Source organism: Staurois parvus, unplaced genomic scaffold, assembly GCF_062004578.1.
Source record: "Staurois parvus isolate SC_StPar_1 unplaced genomic scaffold, SC_StPar_1.0 ptg001291l, whole genome shotgun sequence".
Taxonomy (NCBI): Eukaryota; Metazoa; Chordata; class Amphibia; order Anura; family Ranidae; genus Staurois; species Staurois parvus.
Window position 1 is genome coordinate 783,952 of NW_028319087.1, and position 14,679 is coordinate 798,630.

The 14,679-nt window shown below is 40.9% G+C and overlaps 1 protein-coding gene across 4 annotated transcripts in view; it reads right to left on the reverse strand.

Annotated features, from left to right (window-relative positions):
• IFT56 (intraflagellar transport 56) overlaps nucleotides 1-14,679 on the reverse strand; it is a 555,685-nt gene that overhangs the window by 476,479 nt on the left and 64,527 nt on the right. For 3 of the 4 annotated variants that reach the window (XM_089660945.1, XM_089660944.1, XM_089660942.1), the window contains exon 5: nucleotides 3,832-3,881. The exons of the other annotated variant lie outside the window; for it this stretch is intronic. In XM_089660945.1, the coding sequence (XP_089517071.1) occupies nucleotides 3,832-3,881 (50 nt within the window). The remainder of the gene's footprint in view (nucleotides 1-3,831; nucleotides 3,882-14,679) is intronic. 4 annotated transcript variants of the gene reach the window in all.

Genomic DNA, 14,679 nt, shown 5'->3' on the forward strand with positions numbered 1-14,679 from the left:
CAGGCAGTTCCATCCATATCAATTGGGACATAGCCACTGCTTCCAACTTAATATCCATGTGGATGCATGTCCCTGAATTCACATTGTCTGCGTTTGGGATCATGCACCTATACCCACACGGATGTCAGATCTGTCCTAGCAGCCGCTGCGTCCTAACTGACATGAATAGGACTACCTGTGCATCCCACAGGTAAACAGGGCGTACGCTTTATCACACCACATTGAATGAGGCCTCACTAGGAATTTAGCAGGAATTTTGTAATTTATGTTGTGTTTACGTGTGTTAATAAGGATTTTAGTGTTTTTATTTTGTGAAAAAAAACAAAAACGATTTCATAAGCATTTGCGCAGCTATGGTGGGGCCTACAGGTCATGTGCTTTCAGAAAATGTATGGTTTGAAAGCTGTAGGTGAAAAATTAAAACCTCCAGATTTTTAGAAAAATGTTTGTGTACATTCGATTTTCACCATTTCGCAAAAGGCGCAATTTAAAATGTACAAATATTTGTTATTTATTAACTCAATACAGGTTAAGCTTTTATATTTAGCAGGAATTTAGTAAAATTTGCTGTGTTTGTATCTGATAAGGATTTTAGTATATTTTTAGCGAAAATATTGTTTTGATAAACAACTGCAGAAATATCATGGCACCTTAAAAAGCAGCAGCACCTTCTTTTTATTCTACTGATCATGTGCTTTCAGAAAATATATGGCTTGGGGGGATCTTTTTAAAAATCTTAAAGCTGTAATTGAAAATTATAACCTCCAGATTTTTAGAGAAATTTGGTTATTTACATTTTTGCGTACGCTCGATTTTCACCATTTCGCAAAAAGGCGAAATTTAAAATTTACAAATATTTGTGATTTATTAACTCAATACAGGTTAAGATCTTATATTTAGTAGGAATTTAGCAGGAATTTTGTAAAACTTGCTATGTTTATATCTGATAATAAGGATTTTAGTGTATTTTTTTAGTGAAAATATGGTTTTGATATACATTTGCGCAAATATTGACGGGCCTTAAAAATCAGAAGCACCCCTTTTTATTCTACAGGTCATGTGCTTTCAGGAAATGTATGGTGTGGTGGTCTTTTGCAAACTCTGAAAGCTGCAAGGAAAAAATAAAAAAGTAATGGAAAAATTACAAAAATGGTCTGGCACCTGTTGAGTTGAAAAGTGGACCGCAGGGCCTTGCAGCAAAAGGGTTCATTCTGCTGTTATTTTTCAACGTCCTTTAAAGTTCAGGTTGTCCAGCAAAAGTCACAGATGATGGGTTGATGCAAACCATTTAGCTTTGAAAGGGGTGCTTACAATGATTAGCTTTTAATCATTTATGTAAAAACCTTTTTCCAAAAAGGTAAAAAAAAATACTGTTATAACTGCTGAAAAAGAGTATTCAGGAGATCAGCTTTAGTCTAATGCCTCTTGCACACTGCAGGTTGAAAAAGCCAAGTACAGCATTTTTTTTACTGATGTAAAATGTAGCCCATTATTTACAATGTGACCTTTTGGTCAGTACGCACGAATGCCTGCAAATATGTATATATGAGCATAAACATTAATATGTTTTCCATAAGACTATATTGTGCATGCAAATGCTCCAACGTGCAAATGCGTACATATACGAGCAAATATGCTCATAAATAAGCGCAAAACGAATGCCTGAAATTACATCTAAAAAAGCAGATGCTCAAACATCAGTAACGTGCAAGAAGCCTAAATCTGCTAGTACATCCAACACTACCCCCTCCCTGATCGGTGTATAATTTAGCCAACTGTTGATACATTATGTTATTATAAATCATGCTTTAGGTTCGTTATATTATTTTGAGGTTTATTGGGTTTTAGGTATACTCTCTGGGCACACAAAAGTATAAAGTACATGTAAATAGCAGGTGCTACATTGTAAATACATTTTTTTATTTTTGCCAAAACTATACCTGCTTAGCAGGGGCGTACCTGCAACCTAGACCCATACTGTTGGGGGCTTGAGTGCCCCCCTGTATGCATGGATAGGAGGAGCAGCGGGGGAGGCGGCATATGGAGGAACCAATCTCTCTATGTTCCTCCTGTAGCCGCTGAATGCTTGCGGGAGGAAGAGGAGGAGAAGCCAGCATTTACCGGCTGCAGGAGGAACATGGAGAAATCAGTTCCTTTATATGCAGCCATCCCTGCTGCTCCTCCTATTATGCATTCTTCTCCAGCCCCCCCCTACCGTGTGCTCTCCAGCCCCCCTGAGCTCTTTCCCTGCCCCCATGCTCTCTCCTGCCCCCCCCAATCCCCCGAGGGCTGCCGGGTTCCCCCATCCCCTCTCCCGCTGGCTGCTACAGGGGTTCGGTCAGGATGGAGAGTGGGACAGGGGGCAGTAAATGTGTCATTTACTGGCCCCTTCCTTTTCTGAATGGACAGAGTCAATGATCGGTACCGATCACTAACTATGTGCATTCATAACTGAAACATGGCAAACTGTGTTTACTATGCTTCAATTTGTGCATGAGCAGGAAGCTCTGTACAGAGCTATTCCTATCCATTCATTCAGCGCAGCTGAGGCTGCAGAGATGGAGACTGAGGACTGTGTCCTCAATCTCCTTTCTCTGTCTCAAATGTGGAACAACAGATGTCTGTTTAGACCCCTGATATCTCACCAATATATTTCAAAGAAATATATTGTAAAAAAAGAAATTGGCAAAAAATAAAATAATAAAAATAAAACAAACTACTGACACCAGTGGCAAAACTACCAGGGTCACTTGTGACCAGGCCCTGGCATTCCGCCATCTGGCTCAGAAGGAAGGGCCCTGCTTAGTTTAAAGTTTTGGATTTTTAACCCTGTGGCACCTTCTGTTATTATACATCCCCCACCTTCCACCCTAGAACCTGCTGCTGATCTCATTGACTCTACCTTCCCTTCTAACCCACTGATGCCAGTAAAAGGTTATAAAATACCTACACTAGAAGCAGAGAGATTAGAGACTCTACACTGAGCAACTGGAGCTATGGGCAAAGCAGCACATCATACTGCAGGAAAAAGCAGCAGAATCTGTGCCTGCTGAGTCGAAGCCCTGGTTCACACTGAATGCGGCTTTGAAATCCACAGGACAATGATTTCAGGTGCGACTTGCCTGACTGACATCTGTGTGACATCATGCACAGATGTCTATGCAAGTTGCATCTGATATTGCCGAAAATAGTGCAGGCAGTTCCATTGCTGACAATAGGGTATGACTTTTCATTTCAATTTGGAACTGTCAAATCGCATGACAAGTTAGTATCGGTATAAACCAGGACAAAGACAAGGAAATGGTGGGCAGGATCAACAAGAAGAGTAACAAGTTAAAATCAGTGTTGCACATTTCTATCATCTTGAAGAAACTATGCTGAATTCAGCACACATTCACAATATTATAATCACTTGGTAACACTGTATTTTGACAGTCTACAACAGACACCTTGACTTTGGCTGCATGTCAGCATATAGCTGAACAATAATACAAAAGAGTATAGCACTACCTCAATTTACCCAATATGTCATTAATATCATATTCAGGAGGTTTCCACCGCTATTTACATATTAGAAAAATTGAGGTAGCAATACACTTTTTTGTAATATTTGGTTAGGGAACTAAACCTGGTAATATAACAGTCTAATACATTGCAAGATTACATAGTAGCCTGGTGGTACTCGTACATATAAATCTACACAATGCCAGACCAACAAATCAGACATTTGCATTTATAACCGGTTAGTAAATTGCTTTACTTCAGATGTTAACATACACACCATACTATTATATCGGTAGATAATTTGATTGTGTTGTGGCAAACAAATACCTTATGTGCCAAGTGAAATAGCAAGCGATTCTGGAGACGACTTTTAGGTGCTAAAAAAAAAGAAAAAAAAAGAAAAAAAAACCATTTAAATTTATAACAAAATAAGAGGATTTATGACTTATTGTAAACTTCTTTCCTTTGAGAATATTAAGGGACACAAGATGGTATGTCAGGTACATAAAGTTGAGCTGCTGCATACAGGAACTGGTTAAACAAAGCTGTAAAAACGGCCTAGTGTAAAGCTTCCCACTCCATCATGTTCAAGTTTTGTAGCAAAGCAATAGTAGGTGTGGATCATAAAAATCGAGGGGAAGGACATGTGTCAATTAACAGATGGTATCAGATGAGGCCTGTACATCCACCTTGTAAAACTTGACAACCCTGTGAACAGAAGGCTAGGTAGCAGCCTTGCAGATCTGAAAAACACGCCTGATGCTGAAAAGCCTATGAAGCACTAACTGACCTAGTAGAGTACAAATTAAAAGAGAAAGGTGGAACCTTATTCTAAAGTATATACACTTGAATGGTGAGATGTCAAATCCACATGGAGATAGTTGAGCAAGAAGCAGGCAGTCTCCCATGGGGACCCTTAGAGATTATAAAAAAGGCGGCAGTTTGCATAAAAGAAGCTGTAGCTGTGAGACAGACTCAAACAGCACATACCACAGCCAGACAGTAGAGGGCATTCCCCCTGGGATGTAACCAAGTCGGACACAAAGAGAAGAACAATATCCTGGTTAGGGAGGATAGAGGAAACCACCTTGGGGACAAAAGTCAATCTTGTCACTGCTGAAGCACAAGCAAAGATTCTTTACAAGTATAGGCTGCCATATAAGAAACTTGCCTTGCCAAAGTAATGGCAATGGGGAAAGCAACCTTGAGAGCGAAAGTAGACAAGGGGATGTCCATAATAGGCTCAAAGAGTGGTTTCTAGAGAACCTATAGAATAATGTTAAGATTCCAAAAAAAAAAATATTTGTTTTTTTCGATTATCTGTTTATTTTTTGGTATATAAGCAATCATAAATGAGTATATCTACTAGAAAGTCCTTTGTCTCAGAATTAATGTATTCAACTAAAGATATAGCTAAAGTGTTTAAAGAATATTATAATAAGCTATATATTATTATCCCCCACAGCTCCATAAGTAAAGATGAAGTAGGAAAAATAAAAAAAGACAGACATACTTAAAAAAGGCAGGATTACCAAAATTAAGTGAGGAGCAATTAAAATCCCTAGAATCAGCAATAACGCAGGAGGAAATACACTTAGCATTAAAGAGCACTATAGCTGGGAAAAGTCCAGGACCTGATGGATATACAGTGAGATATTATAAAAAATATAAAGAATTATTAGTACCTAAACTGAGGATATATATGAATGCATTGGGAGGAGAGATGGAAATGAGGAGGGAATCCCTACAAGCCCATGTAGTTCTCATACATAAGGAAGGTAAAGATGATACTCACTGTTCAAGTTACAGACTGATTTCCTTATTAAACACAGATACCAAACTATATGCAAAAGTTCTGGCAAACAGGTTGAAAGACCTAATGTCGGAATGGATACACATAGACCAAGTAGGCTTTGTCCCAGGGAGAGAGGGTAGAGATAACGAACTGAGATCTCTGTTTCTCATACAAAAAAGTAGGAAAGAAAAAATCCCTGCGGTGGTACTATCGATGCTGAAATGGCATTTGATAGAGTAGATTGGCGATATATGTTGGATACATTAGAAGTATTGGGGATGGGACCTAGAATGAGAGAGTGGATAAGGAAATTATATAGTCAACCCTCTGCAGCAATCATGGTTAATGGGGAATTGTCAGAGTATTTTGGGATGCAGAACGGAGCTAGACAGGGATGCCCTTTGTCTCCATTGCTATATGTTTTATCATTGGAATCTCTTTTGGCTACAATAAGGAATAATATAGATATAAAAGGAATTTGGATAGGAGAATCGGAGCATAAGGTGGCAGCTTATGCAGATGACATGCTGTTCTATGTGGGAAACCCAAGGATAACATTGCCAAATTTAATGAAATCACTGAAAAAATATGGGGAGATGTCAAATTTAAAAATTAACCCAACAAAAACAGAAATTTTAAACATAAATCTTCCAAATAGAGAGAAAAATAGGTTACAGGAGGAATATCCCTTTGTTTGGGAGAGAAAAAGAATTGAAATATCTAGGAATAAAAATTAACTGTATCCTCCAAGAACTTGTATAAATTGAATTATATCCCATAGTTAAATGAGATCAGAGATGAACTAAGGAAATTAGGAGGGGGAACCCCTTCATGGATAGGTCTTATAAATTTGATAAAAATGGTGATTGTTCCAAAAATATTATATAAATTTCAAATGATACCAATTGAACTACCAGAGGTATACTTTAGATCAATTAAAAAAATGTTAAGATTTATTTGGAGGAATAAAAAACCAAGAATAAGCCAGGAAATTCTATGTAGAAAAAAAGAGAAAGGAGGATTGGGAGTCCCAGATTTAAAAAGATATTATAACTCGGTAATAATGGCGAGAATTTTTGACTGGAGATATAATGCAGAGCGGAAAAGCTGGGTTAAAATAGAAAATATACTAAGTAATACTAAATTAAGTGGAATTGTATGGTTACCTCCACAATACAGAGGATTAGCAGACAGTGCAAGTTTGTTCACATTTAATGTTTTAAGAGTTTGGGATGTTTTACATAAACAGATGGGATGGGAATTTAATTCATTGTTAATGCCCTTAAAGTCCAGAGTTTTTCCCACCGGTTAAAAAAGGTATCACAGGGAAGTGGATTAAGAAGGAAGATGCACAATTAAGAGCTCACCTCTGTCCATGACCTTTTTGTCTCCCGCTCCCTTAACCTACTAGCAATTAAAGAAGCCTGGCTTCAAGCAGCAGATTCTTCTTCTCCCGCAGAACTTTCCTATGGAGGCCTCCTCTGGACCCACTCACCCAGACCCAGTGGTCGGAATGGAGGAGGGGATGGTTTGCTTCTATCCTGACTGAGCATTTTTCAAGTCCTCCCTAACCCTCCCTCTCTATCCTTCTCTTCTTTCGAGACGCACTGCATTCGGCTATTTTCTCCCATTTCTCTGAGGATTGCAGTAATCTATCAGCCTCCGTGACCGGTGTCGCGCTTTCTTGAAGATTTCTCCACCTGGCTACCCTACTTTCTCTCCTCTGAACTACCCACTATCATTCCCGGAGATTTTAACATCCCCATTAATTTGAACAACCCGGCTACATCCAAACTCTTCAACCTAACCTCATCTTTTGCCTTAACACAATGGACACAGTCCTCCACTCACACTGATGGGAATACATTAGACCTTGTTTTCTCCCATCTTTGCACTCCCTACAACCTCACAAACACCCCCTTTCCTCTCTCTGATCACAATCTCATCACTTTCACAGTATCCTCATCTTCAAACACCTATCCCTCCAAGCAGCAAACAATTACCCGCAGAAACGTTCATAACTTGAACCCTTCTCCTTTCCACTCTGCAACTGACCAACTGTATGACAGAATCTCTCCCCTGTCCTGCCCTGACCTGGCCACTGCTGTCTACAACAGTTCGCTTTCATCCACATTAGACTCACTTGCTCCCCTAACAACACGAAGCATCAGGGCTCGACCATTACTACCTTGGCAGACAGACAACACCAGAACTCTTACACGACATAGTCGTGCGCTGGAGCAATTGTGGCGTAAAACCAAATCATTCACCTTATACAGTCAGGTCCATAAATATTGGGACATCGACACAATTCTAACATTTTTGGCTCTATACACCACCACAATGGATTTGAAATGAAACGAACAAGATGTGCTTTAACTGCAGACTGTCAGCTTTAATTTGAGGGTATTTACATCCAAATCAGGTGAACAGTGTAGGAATTACAACAGTTTGCATATGTGCCTTATACTTGTTAAGGGACCAAAAGTAATGGAACAATTGGCTTCTCAGCTGTTCCATGGCCAGGTGTGTGTTATTCCCTCCTTATCCCAATTACAATGAGCAGATAAAAGGTCCAGAGTTCATTTCAAGTGTGCTATTTGCATTTGGAATCTGTTGCTGTCAATTCTCAAGATGAGATCCAAAGAGCTGTCACTATCAGTGAAGCAAGCCATCATTAGGCTGAAAAAACAAAACAAATCCATCAGAGAGATAGCAAAAACATTAGGCGTGGCCAAAACAAATGTTTGGAACATTCTTAAAAAGAAGGAACGCACCGGTGAGCTCAGCAACACCAAAAGACCTGGAAGACCACGGAAAACAACTGTGGTGGATGACCAAAGAAATCTTTCCCTGGTGAAGAAAACACCCTTCACAACAGTTGGCCAGATCAAGAACACTCTCCAGGAGGTAGGTGTATGTGTGTCAAAGTCAGCAATCAAGAGAAGACTTCACCAGAGTGAATACAGAGGGTTCACCACAAGATGTAAACCATTGATGAGCCTCAAAAACAGGAAGGCCAGATTAGAGTTTGCCAAACGACATCTACAAAAGCCTTCACAGTTCTGAAACAACATCCTATGGACAGATGAGACCAAGATCAACTTGTACCAGAGTGATTGGAAGAGAAGAGTATGGAGAAGGAAAGGAACTGCTCATGATCCTAAGCATACCACCTCATCAGGGAAGCATGGTGGTGGCAGTGTCATGGCGTGGGCATGTATGGCTGCCAATGGAACTGGTTCTCTTGAATTTATTGATGATGTGACTGCTGACAAAAGCAGCAGGATGAATTCTGAAGTGTTTCGGGCAATATTATCTGCTCATATTCAGCCAAATGCTTTAGAACTCATTGGACGCCGCTTCCTGACCTCAATCCGATTGAAATGCTGTGGCATGACCTTAAGAGAGCGATTCACACCAGACATCCCAAGAATATTGCTACACTGAAACAGTTTTGTGAAGAGGAGTGGTCCAAAATTACTCCAGATCGTTGTGCAGGTCTGATCTGCAACTATAGGAAATGTTTGGTTGAGGTTATTGCCAAAGGAGGGTCAACCAGTTATTAAGTCCAAAGGTTCACATACTTTTTCCTCCCTGCACTGTGAATGTTTACATGTTATGTGCAATTAAACCATGGCAACATCTAATGTTTGTGTAGTATTATGTTCAGCAGACTGTGTTCTTCTATTGTTGTGACTTAGATGACGTTCAGAGCACATGTTATGCCCAATTCATGCAAAACTCCATGTAATTCCAAGGGGTTCACATACTTTTTCTTGCAACTGTACTTCTAAACTCCTAGAATGCTTAGTCTACAATCGCCTGAACTCCTACCTCACTGACAACAACCTTCTTGACCCTTTACAGTCTGGCTTTCGCTCACTACACTCCATTGAAACTGCCGTACTAAAACTCACTAATGATCTACTAACTGCTAAAACCAATGGCCACTTCTCTGTACTCTTACTACTTGACCTCTCTGCGGCTTTTGATACGGTTGACCAACCCCTCCTCCTCAAAAAACTCCACTCTCTTGGCCTCCGAGACTCTGCTCTCTCCTGGTTCTCCTCCTACCTACTGCAGCGCTCCTTCAGTGTTACCTATAACTCTGCCTCCTCCTCTCCACTTCCTCTTTCTGTAGGAGTCCCTCAAGGTTCCGTCCTTGGACCCCTACTCTTCTCCATCTACACCTCCTCCCTTGGTCACTTGATAAACGCCCATGGCTTTAAGTACCATCTCTATGCTGATGATCTGTCTTTCTACCCCTCACCTCATCCCTTCAGTCTCCTCTCGCATTACTAACCTACTAAGCGACATATCGGCATGGATGTCACTCCACTTCCTCAAACTCAATCTTTCCAAAACTGAGCTCTTAGTATTCCCTCCAGCCCGTGCCCCCTCCCCCGACTTCTCCATCAAAATCAATAACACAACCATCAGTCCCTCCCCCTCTTGCCAGGGTACTAGGTGTAATCCTAGACACTCATCTGTCCTTTCAGTTCCAAATCCAGTCGCTGTCTAAATCTTGTAGACTTCCCCACCGCAACATCTCCAAGATACTCCCGTTCCTAACCCTTGAAACTACTAAGCACCTTATTCACTACCTGGTTATCTCTCGCCTTGACTATTGTAACTCCCTCCTCATTGGCCTGCCTAATCGCAGGCTATCCCCTCTTCAGTCTATCATGAATGCTGCTGCCAGAATCATCCACCTTACTAACCGCTATGTATCAGCCACCCCTCTCTGCCAATCCCTCCACTGGCTTCCCGTTGCCCAACGGATAAAATTCAAAACATTAACAATAACATATAAAGCCATTTATAATTCTGCCCCAAATGACATCACCAATCTTGTCTCCAAATATCACTCAAACCATACTCTCCGCTCCTGGCACGACCTCCTGCTCTCTAGCTCCCTTGTCTCCTCCTCCCATGCTCGTCTCCAGAGCTTCCCCCATACTCTGGAATTCTCTACCCCAATTTATCAGACTACTCTGCTCACTTTTTAGGCGATCTCTGAAAATCTCTCTCTTCAGGGAAGCCGATCCTGCCGTCAGCTAATAATGGAATCTTCTACTCTTCCTACCAGTCCATCCCCCACAGTTACTACCTTTTGTACCACTAGCCCCTCCCTCCTAGATTGTAATCTCCGAGGAGCAGGGCTCTCCTATCGCTGTTGTATTGAACTGTATTGTCTCCCGTTATATTGTAAAGTGCTGAGCAAACTATATAAATCCTGTATAATAATAATAATTATTATTATTAAGGCATATAATGGTGGGGGAGGAAATAGGATTACTTAAGGAATTGGAAAAAAAAAGGAGACGTTTTTACGAGAATGGATGAGTGGCGTTATTTTCAGTTGAAACACTTTATAGGAAAGCTTCCAAAGCCTTTAAGAATAAGAGAGGATTGGAATCCTTTTGAGCACTTGTTAGGTAGGCAGGGAGATGGGAAACACGGAACCTCTAAAATATATAAGATTCTCACTGAAAGAAACGCAGATATATGTCCTCCATATATAGAAAAATGGGAAAAATGGGAAAGAGAAATAGGAGTAACAATAGATGCGGAAAAACAGAGGAAAATGTATAGAATAATCCACGGAAATATAAATATGCAGGCGGTAGAAATTAATTAATTAAATTAAGTGTTTGGCAAGATGGTATATCACACAGAGTGTGGCACACAGATTGAGTGGAGATAATTCACCTTTATGTTGGCGTGGATGTGGAGGTAGTGGCACAATGTATCACATATGGGTGGGAGTGTTCTAAAATACAAGAGTATTGGGGGAAAATAGTAAGCTTGATTCAGAAAATTACAGAGGTTGATATTCTAGTAGACCCAGAGATTTGCTTTTTTCATAGTACTAAGCTTTCAGTTAAAAAATACAAAGAATCTGGTTTATTGTACTATTTTATTACTATTTGCAGCAAAGGGACTGATATCCAAGTATTGGAGGAGACAGGAGGTGCCGAAAATAAAAGACTGGGTGGATAGGGTGGATCAAATATGTAAATTGTAGGAACTTTATCACATGAATAAAGATAAGATGGAGAGTCACCATACAAGATGGAACAAATGGGAGGAATTCAAAAAGTCAAGCCTAGCCTTAGAGGTTATGGGGGATTAACATAGAATAATATGGAAACATATTATGTTCTTCTTTTATAGGGATTACGATCTCCAGAAATAAACAGGAAAATGCAGAGCAGAAGGGGTTAGGAATTGGATGGGGGGGGAATGGGTGGTATATAGGTTGGGAGGGGGGGGGGGAGGGATGAAACGATAAATGTTTTGATAATATGCTAAGGTTTTAAGGAGTATGAGTATGTTTGTATAATCTGGTTTATCTGAAAAATGTATAAATATTTAAATTTAAAAAAATAAAAAGTAAAGTCCTTTGTCTCTCATGCCCCCTGTGGAAGATCTAGAATGTGGAATGATCGAAACGTGTCTGGGTTTTTTCTCTCTTTTCTGTGTGGTTTCATATTCTTGTATTAAGAGTTCTCTTGTAAGAATACTTTCAGATCAATATTCTTTTTAGAAATCATGTATTTAATATTACAATGGAAATATGTATGTAATAAAGTTGATAAAAATCTTTAACCAAATTTCTCTTTCAATATATGTATGATCCTATTGCTGAATAAAAGCCCCACTGGGGCTTCTTTGGGTACAGCATCACTGGGGAAGCCCCTCTACAAAGACTTTCACTAAGGACTAAGAGGCAAGGAATCTTTAAAAGAGAATTGTCGGGGCTGAGAGCTGAACCATTTGGTGCTCAAGGTCAGATGTTTATCCAGGCCAGACTGAAAAAAAGACAAGAGTCTCTTGATGGAAGGAAATTTCTTACATTACACCATGATAAATTTCCAGATGAGACAGTAGATTCTGTGAGAAGTTGATTTCCTAACATTAAAGAACATAGGGATAATTAAATCAGACAGGCCCCTATCCCTCAACACACTGGCTGCAAAAGGTAGGCCCTCAAAGCCAGCAACCAAGAACCAGGATGGTAAATTGATATTTGGGATCAGGGGCAGACTGACAACTCATGGGGCCCCCGGGCAATAGGGGATCATGGGGCCCGTGTCCTTGCCCAAACTCAAAATAGCCTATGAAAAAGGTACCAGGGGCATCTCATGTGGCCCCCTACTGACCCCGGTCCGTCAGGCAGTGTCCAAGTTTCCAAATGGTCATTCCGCCCATGTTTGGGATAAAAGATCTAGATGATCTGGGAGAGCTCAAAGAGAGCCTGCCAGGAATTTGAGGAGGTCCAAGAACCACATCCACCTGGGCCAGTTCAGAGTGATAATATTCACTAGGATGCCTTCCATGTTGACCCTACGGAGGGGGTGATGAAGAAGTTTTGGGGGAGGAAAGGATCACAAGGAATTGATCCATGGAATAACTAGATAGTCCACTGCAAAGGCTATAGGATCCCTGGACCTGGAGACAAACTTGCTTAGTTTGTTGTTAAAGGATAAGTTCACCTTTTGGAGCATGTTACACATTACACCCATATATTGGGTGTAAAATGTAACATGTTCCAGCTCCTGCCCCACTCCCCACCCAATCCCATCCACACCCCAGTCACGTCATTTGTTCACAGGAATCTGTGCATGAAGAAACTACAAGTCCCATCTTGCACCGTGGAAGATGGCTTGTAGTTCTCAGTGAACTACAGGAGCACTGATGAACTCCCTTGTAGTTCATTCACACTTCCTCCAGCCTCATAACTGAAAGCCTGTACGAAGGTACAGGGACAGAGCTGCAGGACAAGTCTGCATGAGCCTGACATTGTATCTGCGACCTGCTGATCATGGGTGAAATGCTCTGCAGACTGCTCTGAGAAAAACAATATATGCACATTTTTCCTGCAAAAAAGGTTAACTTAGCCTTTAAGCCCTGAGATCCAGATCTGGATTCCACTACATGCAACAGAACTCTTAAAACACCTCAGGATAAAGAGACCACTCTCCTTATGGAGAATGAGCATATGAAACTGCTTCAAAAGAGGCTACCATTAAGCTCAGAACATTAATGCAAAAGTGGAGAGTTGGTCAGCTTCTGGACTGTAGCATGTGAACATGGGAGCTTTGAGTTAGTTCTATGGAATGAAGACCCTGGACAGAGCAGTATGGGTCCTTTAAGACAGCACGGACCCATTTAGTGGATCCGCTTGCTCAGCGGGGGATCTCTTCGCTGATGCCCACTGAGTAAGCAGATGACAGGTCTGTGTCTGCTCTGCTGCTGCAGAGTGGGCACAGAGCAGCTTGCTGTCCTCAATGGGCGGTCAGATGGAAACAGACCACCTGTTCGTTTCCATCCAACCTGATCCAACAGATGGAAGGGAAATTGGATCCCCATTCGTCTATTTTGCGGGTTGGATCGGATTGGATGTTGGCAGGTGTAAACAAACTCATGTCCGCTTACACCTGCCGCTCCATAGAGGTTCCGATCGGGTCCGCTCGAAAAACAGGCATGCGGACCTGGTCAGAATGTCCATGTGAAAGGGGCCTAACCAGGAAAAGGCCTTGATACTTCAAGTGATCAGTTAGTTCCAGTGTTGACTTCTAGATGTTCAAAATCCACCTGAACCTCAGCAGAGTTTTAACAGTTAGACATTGGCTGAGTCTGTGATACAGTAACTGTTCCCTCAGTAAGAGGTTATGTACGTATCCCACTATGGGAATGCCCAGAGAGTGAAGCAGAGAAAGTACAGGGACTAGCACCCATGTGACATCCTGATGTGCAGTGGACAGGTCAAATAGGAGGGCCACAAACTGGTAATGTTGTGAGCCCACTGCAAAAAATGTTTGCAGCAATATTCACCTGCCAGAAAAATGGGGGGAGAACATGTAAGTAGGCGTCATTGATGTCCACAAAGGTGATAGGAACCTTTGGGTCAAGAATGAGGCTTTTGCTTTGGAAGCTGTACACACTTGATAGATGGGGGTGTTCACTCATTGTCAGAAAGACTTGCTCACAGTTTTAGAGGATTTGGGGGTCCAGGATTTACCAAGCTGCATGGTACATGATGAATTGATACACACAAAAATGATTGATTAAACACAGAAGTGCTTTTTTCTACACTTTTTTCTTTATACTGGCTTTTCAAACTAAAAATTGCAATCATTTAGCAACTGGATGTGTGGTTTATTGCAGTTTAACACTTCTGGTAGGTAAACAGTACTTTTCTTTATAGAGGGCTATACATCAGACCAAAAATAGAGACAAATGAGGAGGAAAGCGGAACAGAGGGATTTGGTTCCAAAACAGTACCTGAATTACCATCCTAGGTCCCTTAATGTAAGTTTAAGAAAATATATTTTTAACATTATTCCCCAAACTACCAGTATATAAGGTAA